This window comes from Nothoprocta perdicaria, unplaced genomic scaffold, assembly GCF_003342845.1.
Source record: "Nothoprocta perdicaria isolate Ctin4 unplaced genomic scaffold, notPer1 scaffold_170, whole genome shotgun sequence".
Classification (NCBI taxonomy): Eukaryota; Metazoa; Chordata; class Aves; order Tinamiformes; family Tinamidae; genus Nothoprocta; species Nothoprocta perdicaria.
In genome coordinates this window covers 238,365-255,555 of record NW_020454872.1, presented here as the reverse complement: position 1 = coordinate 255,555, position 17,191 = coordinate 238,365, and the positions used below count along the sequence as shown (strand labels likewise).

General features: G+C 57.3%; 2 protein-coding genes across 2 annotated transcripts; both read left to right on the top strand.

The window, feature by feature from the left end:
* Window positions 1–11: 11 nt before the first annotated feature.
* Window positions 12–4,686, top strand: YOD1 (YOD1 deubiquitinase). Its single transcript, XM_026036120.1, has 2 exons — window positions 12–219; window positions 1,021–4,686. Exons 1-2 carry the CDS (start codon window positions 12–14, stop codon window positions 1,713–1,715), a joined length of 903 nt encoding a protein of 300 aa, XP_025891905.1. The 3' UTR covers window positions 1,716–4,686.
* Window positions 4,687–9,090: 4,404 nt separating this feature from the next.
* On the top strand, window positions 9,091–11,545 carry CUNH1orf116 (chromosome unknown C1orf116 homolog). Its single transcript, XM_026036043.1, has 3 exons — window positions 9,091–9,204; window positions 10,075–10,246; window positions 10,324–11,545. The coding sequence occupies exons 1-3, from the start codon at window positions 9,091–9,093 to the stop codon at window positions 11,295–11,297; spliced, it is 1,260 nt and encodes a 419-aa protein (XP_025891828.1). The 3' UTR covers window positions 11,298–11,545.
* The last annotated feature ends 5,646 nt before the right edge of the window (window positions 11,546–17,191 follow it).

The following is a 17,191-nucleotide window of genomic DNA, read 5'->3' as shown; positions in this document are numbered from 1 at the left end:
CGGCGGGCGCGATGCTGCGGCTGCGCTGCAAGGCCCGCAGCGGCTCGCACGCCCTGGGCGGCCTCACGGCGCACTCCCGCCTGCGCGACATGCAGGCCGCGCTCGCCGCGCTCACCGGCGTGCCCGCCGCCGCGCAGCGCCTCCTGCTCGGCTTCCCGCCGCGGCACATCGACCTCAGCGACGGCGAGCGCCGCCTCGGCGAGCTGGGCATCCACTCGGGTGAGCCGGGCCCCGCGGGAGCCTCGCCCCGCTGATACCCGCAGGGATCCGCGTGCGCCTACCCTTATCCATACCCTTCTATAGACCTTCCTATCTATCATATACCTTTATACGCTTACCTTAATGCAAACCCTTTTATACACCTTCACAGAGCTCTATCTTAATAGATACCTCCTTCTTAGACCATATATATCATGCATATTGCTATATATCTCTTTATGTAGACCATATATGTCCTTCTGTAGGCCATACATATCATATATAGCATATATGTTCTTGTGTAGACCTTATATACCATATATTGATACATGTCATTTTGTAGACCATAAGATATAATATAGTTGTATATATTTATATATTGTCTATAAAAGGACATATGTGCATAATATGCATGTCCTACATAATATTAAGGACTAAGGTCCTTTTATAGACCTGTAATATATATGTTTATATATACTTTAAACGCTATCAGAATATATCTTTTCTTATAGACCTTTTATATAGCTACCTTAACGTACATCTTTTTCTATGTTATAGTATGTCTTAGTATATATAACATGCTTATACTTTTTATCTGAGACTATATGCCTTAATATCTTTATATCTTAATATTTGAGCGTCAATATACGTCACTTAGCCGAGCATGCACAGGGGTGTTTCCTGCCCGGATAGCACATTCCTGGGGGAGAAACCAGCTCAACCCCTCGCTCAGGAACCCCCTGCCGTGGGAGCACGGCCGCATTCCCGCGGCCGCATTCCCATCCGGCCCGCTCATCCCTGTCCCTGCCCCTCTCCCTGCAGGCGACACACTCATCGTGGAAGAGGAGCCGCCGGCGCAGCGCGCGTCGCCGCCGCTCGCCAAGAGGGCCATGGGCAGCCCGGCAGCGCCCGTGCTGGCCCGCCGCGTCGTCCCCGCCGACAACTCCTGCCTCTTCACCAGCGTCTCCTACGTGGTGGAGGGCGGCGTTTTCGACGCCGCCTGCGCGCCCGAGATGCGCGGCCTCATAGCCCACATCGTGGCCAGCGACCCCGAGGCCTACAGCGAGGCCGTGCTGGGCAAGACCAACCAGGAGTACTGCGAGTGGATCCGCAAGGAGGAGACCTGGGGAGGCGCCATCGAGGTGTCCATCTTGTCCAAGTTCTACCAGTGCGAGATCTGTGTAGTGGACACACAGACGGTCCGGATCGACCGCTTTGGGGAAGACGCTGGTTACACCAAGCGGGTGCTTTTAATCTACGACGGGATTCACTACGACCCCCTGGAGCGCAGAATCCCCGACTCGGACGTTCCCCCGCAGACCATCTTCTCCACGGCCGACGACGTGGTGCTGGCGCAGGCGCTGGAGCTGGCGGACGAAGCCAGGCGCAAGAGGCAGTTCACCGACGTCAACCGCTTCACGCTGAGGTGCATGGTGTGCCAGAAGGGACTGACGGGCCAAGCGGAAGCCCGGGAACACGCCAAGGAGACGGGTCACACCAACTTCGGGGAAGTGTGACCCCCTCCCCGGGGGTGGTGGCAGCTCCTACCTCACAGGTCCGGAATTAAATTCTGGGTTATCACATAAGCTGTATGTAATCGTAAAATCCTGTTCGCAGAGCTTGAAAAGCGTATTAACGTAACGAGGGCCGAGGCGCTCGGGGACGCTAGGGTAGTGCGCAGGCTGAGGGGTGCGTATGCAAGTAGTGACTTTTCTGGCTGGTTTGAAATAGGTTTTTTCTCGCATGCTGATAGATAGTCATTTGGCAGGTGGTCTACACTGGCAGCTAAAACCCAACCGCTGTGTACGCGATCTGAGCTTGTTCAACACTAGAGCAGCATTTAGCCTCTAAATTACTTAATTAGTCCATCAATATCACATTTTCAGGGCAGTTAAACTAGCCTACAGGTTTGGGAAACACACATCAGCTTTACTTACACTAAGAGTTGGACTCTACACATAAGCAGAGCCTTGTAGGGACAAGCTGCTCACTTGGTACACAATCTTTAAAGGAAAAAATATACCCAAAGCTGCCCTATATGGTGTTACCATCGAGAGTAGAATGTATTGTTTGTGTGAAGTCGTGGCTTTAGAGAAAGAACTGGCCTCTAAGCTTTAAGATAGGCTTTTTAAAATTAATGAGTAGCTGGTTAACTAATGAATAAACTTACTAAAGCTCCATAGGTAGTTTTTAGTTGCTTTAAAAATAACTAGCAAGCCCTTGGTGTTTACACTGCATCAAAACGTAGGCATGTTTCTTGAAATACTTGTATTCTTGTTCATAATACCTTCAGTTCTGGCAAGAGGGAGTTGTGGTAATGAGGGAAATAATTTACATCTGTTCAACACACTTAGACTTCACTTGGGTATAGCCAGTCTCCTGGCTGCAGTCTTGATAAGCTATACCAGACTCCCAATACTGTAAAAATTAGCACTTTAAGGGGTAGTTCTCATTCTTTACAGGTAAAAAAGTGTTGCCCTTTTTAGAAGGGCAGAGTGCTTAGCCAAAAAGGAGCCTGGAAGTTTCCTAGTCTGCATTCTGCCTTAATGAGCCTGATTTGTCACCGATGACTCTTAAGCAGCAAGACTTTAATTCTGATAATGAAGGGAGCAGTTGAATTTCGTAATAAAATAAGCTAGGTAAACTGCCCCACTTCTGCTGTTACTCAGAATCAGGGATGTTGAAAGTGGTTTAACGAGTCTTACCTCACAGTGAGGATGTGAGGCTGAGTAATAAGTGCATTGAGATCCTTTAAAAGGTGCTGTAGAGGGGCATATTACTGGCAAGGGTTTCTCTTTGCAATGCCTGTAACACATACTTGCATTAATGGATTTAAGCGTATTCTTACCCTGTTCTGTTACTCAGTTACCTTCTCTGCACTGCTATAAATGGGGAGCAAGAACCTTCCTCCTCAAACTGAAGGGAAGTTTCTCAGTGGAATCTGAGCTGTAGTTTCCAAGGCCTCATTTTTAAGGCACATTAGCTAAACTGGTGCAGCAAGAGCTTCCTTCGCCATCAAGGGCAGAGGGTGGTTCACTGAAGTTCTCAGCTGAGACTCCCTGATAGACCTTGAAATACTGAGGGGATATTACAGAAAATGGACTGTAGCTACACTTAAGTACATTGCTAAAATGAGGCATGAATAATTCAATAGAAAGAGTCGGATCACCGAAAGCAGGATGGACCCACGTTCATTTAAATTCAGTATTAAAGTCAACATTAGCACTGTTGGGAGTTACTTAGAGAAAACCACTTAGCTTCTCGTGTTAAGCCCCACTTTGCTTTTAGCCTAGTAGAAAATTTTATTTAAAAACCCCTCTAGAAGCTGATGCTTATAACCTAAATACCCAACAGTTCAAAGGAGCTTGAAGATTACACTGTTATAACTACTTGAGATGAAATCCTATCTAGGAGTGAGACCAAGAGACTATCAATCCTAAACTGTATTCTCAGCTTTCGCACTGAAGAGGTGAGATGGAGCAAGGAGAAGGAGCCGCTCCTCACCACTTACCATCTACACAACAGACATCGTATCTACCTCAGAGAGGGGTATGGGGAGACTGCCTTTGGGTGTCCCCGAAAGGAGAGGGCTGTAGAAGTCAAAGACACATATCGATTGTCTGCCTCGTTTGTAAATGTGTTGACTTTTGGGAGCAACTTGTGGGATTTCTGTTGTTTGGCCTCACTTTGTCTAGAGAGAAACTATAGGCTTGCGGAGTTTAGTTTTTAGCTTTGCATCCCGAGTGGGTTTCTTAAATCATATACAAATATTTTCCTTTCTCAATTGCGGTATTTTTGATGCTACCTTATTTATCCAGATTGTTTAGCTTTGCTGTATCACATGTGCCTGGTCATGCCACTAACAAAGCATATCCGATTCAAGGGATATCCATCAACATCACCGCTTAGATGTCTTCTCTAGCTGTATCAAATAAATCTGTTCAGTTAAGAAGTGGCAACTGAACTGCTGTGATTCATCTTTGTAAGAGGTCACGTTGTCAGCCTCAACATACTTTAAAGAAAAAGTAACCTGTGGTGTTGACAAGAACTTGGAAAAGATCTTGTGATTCTCCTAAACTCTCCCAAGCAGAAAACATCTGCATCATTTGGAAATGTAAGTGATGGAGTACAGTCGAAGTGCAGTCGTAAATGTTTTGCTAGTGTCTGTTGCCAGCATTTACCTGCATTTAATGATCCAGTTAGGGAAATATCACAAAAATGACATCCCGCTGTATGTAGAAGAGCCTTTCAATATCATTAATACACTTGCACTGAGCCGTTACTAGGTTAATGACTGGAAGATTAGGAAGATATTGGGCTGGATGTGCTGAGGGGCTCAGGTCCTGGCAGGGAGCAGCATCCCTGGTCCATGCTGCTCAAGACACCTGTGGGGCTGGCCTTGTGTCCCTGCCACACAACTGTTCCCCGCACAGATCCCAAATAAGCACCGTTTTCCTTGCGGAATACTCCACGATCAAGCAGGCTCTGGAAACTGAACTTTTCAAGCTCATAGATGAGCTTATCAAAGTTGGGCCCTATCAGTGCCCCTTTGGGGGAGCCGCCAGGTCTGATTTGTGATTAGAGAGGGGATCTCAGTTTCCTGGTGCCGCTCTGGCCCTTTCACCAGCACTAAATTCCTTCGTGAATTAAAGAAGAGCCTAACAAGCTCTTCATCTGTGGCCTTTCACAAGCATTTTATATTGTGTGCAGAGTCGAAACCGCAAGATGAGTATCAGCACTTTAAAAGCTTGTCCAGGTTTACATGTTTAGCAGATATTAAGCAAGGACTTTCACCTGTGTAGGCAGAGCGTGTTCCTGTTGCCATCAAACAAGTGGCTTTAGCAAAGAGTTCCTACAATCTCAGCTACCAGTGTATTCCTGTGGAGCGACAGCCTGTTCTTGTTTACCATCACAGCACGCCTCCTTTGGATGAGTATTTCCTTAAACACATGCCCTGAGTTGTGAATGTTGTCGATGCACCAATAAACCTGGCTGATGCATGCACACGTGCTTGGCGTGCTCTGTGCCTCAGTTCCTGACTTGCAGCTCCGCACCACGTTCGTCGTTGCTCCCCAGTGGTTTCCTTAAGCTCCTTACGTACTGACGTCCCCACCTAAATCAACAGGAAGGGTGGCTCCTTCTGCCCCTCCTTCCCACGGGGGAATTGCAGAATTCCCATATCCAGCACAGCTCCATAAACACAACGGGGTCACCACCACAGGACCACAACCCTGCAGCTGCAAAGCAGCCCATAGCTCCTGCAGCTCATCCGTGTGCTGCACACGCTTGGGAAGAGGCCCTTGGAGGCCGTGGAGCTCCCGGAGCGGGTACAGGAGCCTCCCTGCTCTTGCAGGCCCTTCCCTGCCTGCGTGACAAGGTGGAAATACCTGTTGGATGGCCGTGCCTTGGGCACCAGAGCAGCCCGGAGTCGAGCCCTGACACACCAACCTCTCCAGGGAGCAGGGCAGCAGATGGGCACCCAGGCCCAGCAGGAGGGAGCACCCAGCACCCGCACTCACCTCTTCTCCAGGGGCTCCTGCGTGATTTGGGACCCACCAGCTCCACTCAAGGGCTCACCCAGCTCCTCTGCTGCCCATAGCGAGCCTGCCCAGCTGCCAGAAGCCTTCCCAAGGGGCAGGCACCTCCATCCTGGTGCAAGGAACCTCCAGCTTCCATCCCCACCATCCTGCAAGGCAGCAAATTCCTGGGAAGCTCCATCTAGGACACAGCCTCCTCCTGCAAAGGGGGCTCTATTGCTGCCTGGCTCATTATATAGGTGCCTGCTGGCCCTGGGCTAAGGGGGCTGGAGCCTCCCTAACGAGGCTCAGCTGGAGGCCAGCACATGGGCCTTGTTGGACCTTAATTGTGGCTTAATTGTTTATCTTGTTTTCAGGGAAGGATAAAATAAAATAAAATAAAATAAAATAAAATAAAATAAAATAAAATAAAATAAAATAAAATAAAATCTAAAAAACACCACCACTACAAAAAATAACCCCTAACTGTTTGATAAAGCAAAAAAGAACTCTGTGGAAAATAGACTTCGTGTTTGGACATAAATTTTTTTATTGTGGATGTCAAGGGAGACGGGATCTGACAGCGCAACCACCAGGATGCAGAAAACTATTAGTAAAATTGGTGCCCACGTGAAGGGTCGTGGCAAGAAGCCCTTCCCGGGGCTGGAGCCGAGGGGGGCTCCGGCTCCTGGAGCTCCCCCTGTTTTATTTGCAGCTGGCTGTGGCCGCTGCTTGGGATACATGTGGGTGAGGAGCGGGGTGAGGGCAGAGGAAGGCCCATCACACTCATCCTCCCTGTCTTGGAGCTCGCGCTCTCCAAGGCAGCCTCTGCATTCCCGATACTGCAGGGATTTTGGGGGGGCTCCAGCACCGCAGCCCTGATCTGGCATACGCCACCCCGGGCATTGCAAAACAGGACGCTAGGAAAAAAAATAGTGCAGTGTAATATTAAGTATTAATTGTCCTTTTTTTTTTTTAATTAATTTACTAGAAATGGGGCCCAAATAAAACACCTGGTGCTTCTGCACTGCTGCCGAGGGAGAGGCCCCGTGATGTGCCAAGACCTCGCGCTGCACCGGCGGCTTCGCCCGCACCTCCGACTGCTCGAATACACCTCATACCGCACGTATGAAATCATGCCTTGGTTTAGGCTGGGACTATTTTTACCAATTGGAGGAAGGAGACCGCGGTTAAAAAAAAAAAAAAAAAGCAAAAGAACAGGTTCTCTCTGGGCATCTAATTCTCCCAAACTGGTTTTCTCAGCAGCCAAGGGCTTATCTTAATAGAGTCTGACATGTTTTTGATGTTGATTTCTTGATTCAGCCTTTCTTGGGCCAGCAGCTCTCGGCGTTTCCTGGCGCGGATTGAAGCCGGGTGCTCCGGCGCCGCCGGCACCCGTGGGCTCGGTTGTGTCTCCTCGTCCCTGCTCAGCGGTCAGTTCTGGCTGGGGTTTGCAGCACTCTGTTTCTGCTCGCCAGCAGCGGGACGGGCTGGTGGGACCTCGCTGCCATCCCGCTGCTTTAGTCATTGGCCAAAAATCGGGTGTTTTTCCACAGCGGGAGCTTGTGGGTTGCGCGTGCCAGCGGTGCTGCCCTTGGGGCGCCCCGAGCAGGCTGCAACACGACTTTGCTCGTTCCTTTCTTTGGGAAACCGGGAAAACAGAGCTGTGGCGGGATGCATGGAGCGGATGCTCCGCAGGCACCGGTTTGGGGCAGAAAGAGCGTTTTTGTGGGGTGCCGGGCGCTGCGAGCTGATGGGAAGGTGGCAGAGCTGGCGCCGAGCGCGGAGTGAAGCCGGGCGAGCGCCGGGAGCACCCAGGGCTGGCGCTGCCCCGTGCCCGTCCCCGCGGCGCTTATCAGCGCCTGCCGGGTTAATGAGCAACGGGCAGCGCGGGGAGGCGCCGCCAGCCCCGCCAGTGCCGCGCGCCGCCGCTCCGTGTCCCGCGCGGACCCCGCGGCTCCGTGTCCCGCTGCCCGCGGCCCTTCTCCCGCGCGGACCCCGCGGGACGCGGCTCCGCACGGCGCCCCGCCGCCTCGCCGGTAAGCGCGGGACGGGGCAGCGGGCGGACTGCTGCTCTCTGCAGCAAACCGGGCCCTGGGAGGAACTTGGTGGCTGGGCTCTTCCCCGCACATGTTTTTCGTGCGGCGCCGGGCCCTTTGCAGGCGCCTGCGAGCCGGGGCGCGCTGCTCCGGTGTCTTGTAGGAGGAAAACGTGGAGTTGCTCTGATGCTCCGAGGGCAGCTCTGCGGAGATGCCGCCGTTGCCGCCGGCTCCGAGGACGGTCCGCTCGGTGTGGGGCGGCCGGCCACGCTTCAGTGGCGAGGGGGGGACGTGTCCCTTGAAAGTCAGCTCTTCCAGCGTTATGTCTGCCCATTCCGAAGCTCGGTTGCGTTTCCGATTTGTGGTGTGTCATTTTGCAAGCGAAAGGGAGGAAAACGTAACCCCCTTGGGAGCCCTCAAGGCCGGGGTTTTGCCGCTCTGATTTCCCCATTCCCTTCCTGGAACGGGACAAGCTGTCAGAGGCAGAAGCTGGGGAAACTGCAGGAGGGTGTCTCCATTTCTGCATGTTTCTTTCCTCTTTTTTTCTTTCTTTAATTTGACCAGTTTCGCAGCGGATTTTGCCTCTAGCGCCAGGCAGGCGGTGCAGGATCCCTTCTTCCCCCGGGCTGTCGGGGCAGGCAGAGGGACAGGGCTGTTTCCCTGCCCGTCCTTGGCAGTCACAGGCGGCCTGGCCGAGCGGAGCCTCCTGGCCCCAGTCTCACCCTTTTTTGGCCATAAATCTACCCAAATGCGGAGCAGCCTGGGCCTGGCTGCTTTGGAAAGGCTGCTTGCTCCGACTGAATTTGTGTAGAAGATGAAGCCTTTGGGGGCTGCGAGACCCTCAACCGCGGTGAGCCGGCTTGTGGGCGCTTTTCCGATGCTCTGATGATCCGAGCATCCGGATCCATCTCTGGGAAGTTCCTGCTGTTGGAAACCCCTCTGCCAGGTGGTTTAAAAGCCCATGGCCAGCTTGCTTGAGCACATTTAAGCCAAGCAATGGGCAATGCTGAGGCAGGAGGTGGAGGCCAGCGGGACCCCTCTGGGCTGGCCAGGCTGGAGGCTGCAAAGGGCCTCACATGTCTCCAATGGGCTCCACCTTGGAGCAGGTTAGCAAATCAAGGAGATACTGGCAGGCAGACGTCCCGGAGCGCTTTCAGGCTCTAATTCCTTGAGGAAACCCTTGTGTCCAAAGGATGCTTAAAAGCCAAAGGCCGTTGACACCTTCTCCCGCATGCGAGCAGCCGCGGTGCAAGCGCGCCTGGACCCGGAGCTTTGCACCCTCGTGCGTCCCCGGGCATCCTGCTTAACCACTGTCCCTTCTGCTGCAGCTGGAAGCGATGGCCGCGGCCACCGGCGGGGTGACCAAGAGGGGCCCGTGGCTGGGCCGGGCCGGCTGCAGCCCTGGTAGCCGCGAGAGCGCGGCCAGCGCCGCCCCGCTCCGCGCCGAGCGCGTAAGTAACCCTGGGGATGGTGCGGTGGGACCCCGAGCTCCTGCTCACCCTGGGGTGCTGCGGGGCGCCCTTGGGGACACCCTCTGGAGCCACCCCCCGTTATCCCCACACGGAGTGTTGGGAGCTGCGGGTCCCTCGCGGGGAACCGGGTGGCCCTGGATGCACCAAGGCAGCTGCACCCGGGAAAGACCCGGAGCCGGGAGAGTGACTGGGGTGCGCAGGCGGAGAAGGGCTCGGGCCATGGGTGTAGGTGCATAACTTTTCACTATCTGCCCATTAAAACTTGTTTGCCTCCAAACTGATTCCGAGACTGATGGACTAATTATATCCTGTGACTCGGAGCGTAATTGGTATCTGCTGGTGCAGCGCTCGGGCCGGAACAGGTTTTCCATCTGAGGCACTGCAAGCCAGCAACAAGCCCCTGTGCAAATTATTAGGGGTGGACAAGCTGGTTGCAATATTGCATGGCACAAGATCCGGATAGATCCCTCTGCAAAACAACCCCACCCGTGCCAGCGTCTCCCCGGGCTTGCGGGTGCGCTGAGTACTTCCTCCTTTCCCCGGATTCGGGTTCTCCATGATAAATTGCCCTGTGACTTGGCCCTTCCACACCAGTCGCATGTCCCCATAGCTGAAACACAACAAAAATTAAACAGAGCCTTGTTGTGCACCTCAAAATCCTGGCGTGTCATGAAGGGCCAGGAGCAGGACCACCATAAACCCAAAAAGCTTCAGTATTTGGGGTGTTAAGAGAGGTTTCTGCTATTCAGCGTGGGTGACTGTGCCCACAGACCGTCAATTCAACGAGTTTGCTCCTATTGTGACCCAAATTGTCCCCTGCCTGCCCCACTTTCCTGTCCTCTTTCCCAGAGCGACAGCGGCTACGACTGCCTCTCTGTGGAGGAGAAGGAGTGCCTGAAGTTCCTGGAGGAAACCATCGGCTCGCTGGACACGGACGTGGACAGCGGCACCTCCCTGGATGAGACGGACCCCGTGGAGCCCGCCCGGCCTCCGCGGTCCAGGAGGGAATCCGCTCCCCACGGTAAGTGGGTGCCCAGGGGGCCCCCGGATCAGCTCCTTGGGGCGGGATGTGTGACCTGGTGTTTTCCCGCTGTGTAGGGCTGGAAAACGGGGCCGTGTCGCCGAGTGGGGCTCCGCAGGGCCCTGCTGAGCAAAGCAACGGGCAGGACGACAGGGGCACCCGCAGCTCTGCTCCGAGCCCGGCGTGCTGCCCTCCAGCCGGGAGCGTCGCTGCAGCCGAGGCACCGCGAGCAGCCGCCGCGTCCAACGGCACCGCAGGGCACCCGCTGCCGGCACCGGCACGGGAGACGGGCAGGGAGGAAGGAGCCAGCGCCACGGCCAGGGCGCCGGGACCGACCAGCGTCCCACCGCCCGCAGCTCCGCAGGAGGCTCGAGGCCAGGAGCAGAAACCCGCGGCCGAGGAGGACACGGACGCCAAGCGCGGGCCGCCCACCGCCCCCAAGCCCAGGAAGCTGCCGCCCAACATCGTCCTGAAGAGCAGCCGGAACGGGCCGGTGCCGCCGGGCCCCGCGCTGGAGCGGGCGAGCCCGGCACGGCCGGAGCCCCAGGAGCGGGACCGAGCGCGGCGCGAGGCGCTGGAGAAGCTGGGGCTCCCGCAGGATAAGAAGAAGCCCGGGAGCCCCCCGAAAGCCGCTGCTGCCCCCAAACCCGGTGCGGCACCCGGGGCCGCCGACTCTCCGGAGCGACTCCCCCCCCGGGTCATCGGCTTCAAATCCAACACGCTGGAGCGTTCGGGCGTGGGGCTGGGCAGCCGCGTGGGTGGCAAGGACGCGAGCGCCAAGAGCGGCGGCTCGCTGGGCAAGATGTCCTTCATGGAGAGGATCACGCCGGGCTTCCTGCGGAGCAGCCGCCCGCGCCCCGCGTCCCTGGGCACCGGCAGCGACTTGGCGGGGCTGCGGGCGGAGCTGGAGCAGAGCGGCCAGCGGCGGGCGCAGGCGCTGCCCGCCCGGGCGCCGCGCGCCGCCGGCGTCAGTGTGCGCATCGCGCCCGCGGGCACCGCCGGCGAGCACCGGCGCGAGGCCCTGCGCAAGCTCGGCCTGCTCAAGGACTGAGGAGCCCGCTGAGCCGGCGGGATGCACATCCTTGCCGTGCTGCATCCCGGGAAAGGTGTTGTGCCGGCAGGATGCACATCCTTGCCGTACTGCATCCCGGGCCAGGACTGACATTCCCGTTGTGCCGGCGGGAGGTCCCTGCGCTGCATCCCAGGCAAGGAGCGGGGCCCCTCTCGTAGCACCTCGCGCGGCACCTGCACCCAGGGGTGCCCAGTCTCTGCAATGAACTTTTATACTCAACAGTATAAAAGCGCATTCTCATTGTGGGGAGCACTGGTGACAGGCAGGGGCACGAGCCTGTCCCTCATCCCAGCTCCTGCATCCGCATGAGTCCAAGGGCGAGGCTGGCGCCGCTGCGCTCGGAGGGACCGTTCTGGCTTCGCTCACTGTGAAACCCTCCGTGTCCGGAAACGCTGCCCTGCTTCGGGCTGGGAATGGGCCCAGCTGCGCCGGGACCCCTCCAACAGCTGGAGCTCCGCAGACCAAAATAAACCAGCGGAGCAGCGGGAGCCCCAGCGCCGGCCGCGGGGTTACACCTTCAACTCGTGAGCTCAGCGAGAGGCACAACGGGCCGTGGCTGCTCTCCGCAGGGCAGCCTCATGGAGCGATAAGGTCCCCGCCTCGCCTCCCGAGAACACTGCCCTGCCGCGGCTTAATCATCAACCAGCCGGGCCGGGCTGGTGGGATCCGCTGGCGGCGGCCACGGGGCGAGCGGGGCTGCAGGAGCCGGGCTTGGGGCTCGGCACGGGGCAGCCCCACGTGCCCCGGGCAGGAAGGGAGGCAGCTTCCCCACCCAGCCTCTTCCTCAGCGAAAGGAGAAGTGCGGGCGGGATGCGCTGGGGAAGCGGTGCCCGGCGCTTCCCTCCCGCCCAGCTGCGCTCGCTCTTGTCCTGCCGGCGCTTATGGACCGAGCGCGGGCGGCGGGGGGAACTCTGTGCCCTGCAGCAGACGGGGACACGGCAGTGCCGCCGCCGCCCGTGCAAGGACAATGGTGTTTGCAGAACAATAAAACCCAGCAGCTGGTTTCTTCAGAAACAGGCGACCGTGAGCAGGCGGGAAGGGCGGACTGGGTCGGGGCCCCGCCGCCCACTTCCCCGGCTCCGGGTTCCTAAGTCCTTGCAGCACCACGTAAGGCCGCGCAGCACCGCGGCCGCCGCGCTGCCCCGTTGCAGCGGGTTATAAACCCGCCGTGCGCCTCAGCCCCTGCAGCCCTTCCCTGGGCAAACAAACCCGCTCCTGGGGAGCACGTGAGGGAAACGCGGGGCCAGGTCCCACCCCGAAACCGGAGCGGCAGCGGAGCCCGTGTCCGCAGGAGGGGCAGCCAAAGCGGCGCCCAGCCCAGCCGCCCGCCCGGGGCTGCAGGAGCCGCCGCGGGGCAGCGAGGAAGGCAGCGCTCGCCCACGGCCACGAGCGCGGCCTCTTTCCCGGCGTTTAAAGCGCGGGTGCAAAGGGGCCCGTCGCGGACGCAGCTGGGTGCAGGCGCGGTGCCGGTGCCCAGGTGGCCGGAGCGAGTGGCCGCGGTGGCCACGTGGTGGCACTTCCCTGCGGCGCTGCCAGGCGGTGCCACCCTCTGCAGGAGCAGCGCCTCATTGCACCGCGCGGGAAGCGCCCAGGAGGCAATAAAACATTCAAGGGCAACCTTTGAGCACCCAGATTGCTGCCCAGCTCCCTCCCTTGGCACTTCCCTCCCCGTCCACCCCGTGGCGCCCGCTCCTCCATCTCCATGGACCAAATCCACAGCCCTGGCAACCCCCCCGCTCCTGCAGCCCACGGACACAACTCCATCCTAGGGCGGGAATCTATTCCCCACCCAGTTGCTGCCACAAGTGAACCCTCCCATGGAAGAATTTTAAGGGTGCAGCAGCAGAGCTCGCTGCGATTGAATGTAGAGAGGAATGAATCACCCCAGGGATGGCAAGTGGCCTTGAGGAGATTCTCAAGTAAAGTCCAGGCCGCGTATCGCTGCACTGCTTTGATTCCTCAACTTTGATCTCTTTGGCTGCTTGGCAAAGCACGTTCAAGCACGTTGTGTTGCAACCCTCTGATAGAGCTCTCTGCCACTGGCACAAATGTAACCCTGGCCGCCTAGCCTGGGTTTGCAGAGGAACCGCTGCTGCTCTCCGTGCACTTGAGTGCGGGAAGCCTGCAAGGGGCTGCTGCACATTGGTTGCTTTGTGTCTTATGAAAACCAAGGGCAGCGTTGGGCCTTTATCCCACATTCCCACCTCGGAATTGCTCTCTGCTGTTTCCTCCTCCAGTGCCGAGCCGAGATGTTGCTCACAATTTGCTAGCAAAAGAAAGCTCTGAGCTAGGACTTGCGGTGCAGGAAACACTTAACAGTCTGAACACTCATTTTAAGGACTTACGAAGAGATATGAGCTAGTTAAAGCATTCAGATTCATTCAAACCGCACAAGTTCTGCCAATAAGAAAGGAAAGCTGCACAAAGTTCTGCATTTTGTGACAACTTCTCATAGGAAGCAGCTCACAGTCTATTTGTGAGCATTTTACTTCCATCGATTAGAAAGAAGTTGTTCTGTGTTAAAAACCTGAAAAGCTGCAGGGAGAGCAGGGGAATTCCTCCCGACTCTCGCAACTTCTACCCCAATCCTCTTCGCTTTTTCCACTCTTGAGGTCATCCACATCACTAGGTGGACAAAACTGGACGTTCTTGGTTCCCTGTTCAGTGCGCTGGGGGCATCATGCTACAAGAATCTGAGCACCTCCGACTCACTTTATGATGCACTTCTGCACCTAATTTTTGTGCATTTGTTTTTAAATTCTGGATACAATTATACACAGAGAATTAAATATCAAGAGCAAAGACCAACTGAGTTGCAAGGTGCAAAATGCTTCATTAGAATAAGGCCGAAGAGAAGCGCCGTGCAGGAGAGACTTCCAGTAAGAGCAGCTTCATCACAACCCTAAGGTAGGTGATTCTCTATTTGCCCTTGCAATACTAAAATGCTCTTGTGCAAGCCATGGGACTGGTAGGTTCTATGAACAGCACGTGGATGTTGCTTCAGGAATTGCGTTCTGCTCTATTCCACACTTCGCACTGCATTGATTATGTTATTTAATGGATTTTCATATCTCATCAACAACCCATGGTGGGGATAAATGAAATTCATATACTTTAAAAAGCTAGCATGTTTTTTTTTGGATAGCTATTAGCCTGATATAGCTGATTTTTTGAAATGAACAACAAAATGGTCCAAACTTGGCAAGTTTTCATGCAAAACTCTACAGAGCCTCTTTGCAGGCAGCTGGGCTGTACAAGCAGCTCACACGCTTTGTGTGCTGGAGTTATAGCAATTTAAACAGGTGCAGAAAATGGTGCATAGACCTTTGCACAGCACAGAACTGGAATGAAGATGGAAAAAAACATACAGGCAATAATACTTAATTTTTTAAAACTTCATTTCCGGGATTAAAAGTTCTGGCTCTTTCCTTTCGCTTTCTTATCTTTTCCTTTGGACTTCTAGCTGGCAACTTCAAAATAAAAACAAACCCCAAACCTCCCCCGCCCTAAAGCTGGGCTTTAGCCCCTCGCCCTGGTAGACATGGAAAGGATTTGCCCTCCTCCTTCCAGGCTCGTTCTATCTACATATTGTCACTTAGAAGCCACCGAGAGCTCAGAGAGGGAGCTCAATAATCCAACAATACTGCCAGACTGGTAGGAAAGCTCTTGCCAAACACGCTTTATTTTAGCCCCGATCTCAGGCGATTCGGGACGGGGACCAGTTTTGGGCTTCCTGCAGCCAGCAGAGCCGTCTCCTACCTGCACATCCCTGCAGATGAGCTCCAGCAGATCCTGCACACGGCCGCAGGAGATGCAGCCGAGTTACCCAGTACAGCAGCACCAGGCACCCTCCTAAAAGAAAAAAAAAAAGAATTAAAAGAATCTTTATTACAAGCTGGCCGGGACCTCCGGGTGGTCCTGAAGCCCGTCGCTCCCCCAGAGGTGACCTCCCCCCACTGCTGCAGAGGGAGATGGACAGTTGCACTTAAGGAGCGATTGCCAACGGTTCCGACGGGTTCCAGCCACGTGAGCAGGGACAAGGAGAGCTGGCGGGCACCGTGCGTGTTGGCACAGGAGGGACCGGCGCCAGGAGGAATTCAGCACCTTAACACCACAGTGGTAACGCGAGAACTCGCAGGTTGGTTAGCGCTTCTGTGGCTTTTAAAGCTGCCTTTGGCACAGGATGTGTCCTGGTTTGGGAGCCCCGCTCCACTCGCCATGAGCACCAGTAGGAACATGCCCAGCTCCGCGGGGTCCCCAGCACCTCCCCACCACGACCTTCCCTTCTGTTTGACTGCAGCGCCCTGCGGTTTGACACCCAAACATGGCCCTTCTCCTGCTCCTCGCGGCCCTGCTACCAGGTGAGGCAGCCGGGACCGTCTCTCCCGTCCCGAGCAGGGACGGAGGTGCTCGAGGAGGGGACGGCGGCTCCTCCAGGCTCGCTGTGCCGATGCTCCCCGGCGCCTCTGCTCTCCTGGCCGCGTTGGTGCCGCCAGGAGAGCCCCAGCCTCGCTACTGACCACCCGCTTCTGCTTCGCTCCTGCCTCCCTTGCAAAGGGGCCCTTTCCAGCGTGCTGCACGGCTCCAGGTTCCTGACGGGCGAGGTCGGCGGCTCCCTCACTCACCAGTGCTTCTACCCCGGCACGCCGGCCAACAAATACGAGAGGAAATACTGGTGCAAGGAGGCGCGCGGCGGCCCGTGCCGCACCGTGGTGTCCAGCAGCGGCTACGTGGCGCGGGGCTACGAGGGCCGCGCGGCGCTGCGGGACGCCCCGCACACCGGCGCCTTCACCGTGTGGCTCGCGGCGCTGAGGAGCAGCGACGCGGGCGCCTATCGCTGCGGCATCGGCCCCGCCGGCGCCGGCCTCTTCGTGCGCCAGCACCTCTCCGTCTGGGCAGGTGGGTCCGGCCGCGCAGCGCCTTGCGGGGGACGACGATGATGATGGTGGTGGTGATGATGATGGTGGTGGTGATGGTGGGAGGGAGGCAGGTCCTGATGGTGCCGCTCCTCTGCGCAGCCGGGCGGGCGCCGGGGCCGGCGCAGCTGGTGCGGGGTCCCCGCGGTGGCTCCGTGGCCGTGCACTGCCCGCCCGGCGGCCACGCGGGGCCCGCATGGTGCAAGCTGGGCCGGGGCGGCTGCGCGCTGGTGGCCGACGGCCGCGGCTACGTGCAAGGGAGATACGAGGGCCGAGTGGCCCTGGGAGCGCCCGGCAGCAACGGCACCTTCACCGTCTTGATGAACGACCTGAGGATGGAGGACGCCGGGACGTACGCGTGCGGTGCCACCGTGCCGCAGGGCGGTCCCGGCACCGTGGAGCTGTGGGTGACGGCAGGTAGGAAGGAGGGAGCGGCGGAGCGCGGCCGGGAGCCCTCGGGCACCGCTCACCGCGGCCCCTCCGCAGCCCCCGCCGTCCCCAGGACAGCCAGGTTCCTAAGCAGGGCCGCGGGCAGCGCCTGGGCCCTGCGGTGCCACCACGAGCCCCGGCGGAGCTTCCAGGAGATCTACGTGTGCCGGTGGAGCGCCGGGCGCTGCCGGCGCCTGCTGGACAGCAGCGGCTTCGTGCACGGCTCGTACGAGGGCCGCGCGCGCCTGGGCCACCGCGACGCCGAGCGCGGCACCTTCACCGTGCTGCTGCGCCGCCTCCGCGAGGACGACGCCGGCTGGTACTGGTGCGGCGCCCGCAGCGGCCTCGCCGAGCAGACCTCCTCCGTGAGGCTGCACGTGCACGCGGGTAGGTGCTGGCAGCGCTCCCTCTGCAGCACAGCCCTCTCCCTCCTTCGAAACCCCTCTCCCGGGGGGCAGAACAGAGCCCACCTTGCAAGAACTGACCCCACTTGGCAAGAATACACTCCGCTTTGCAAGAACAGACCCC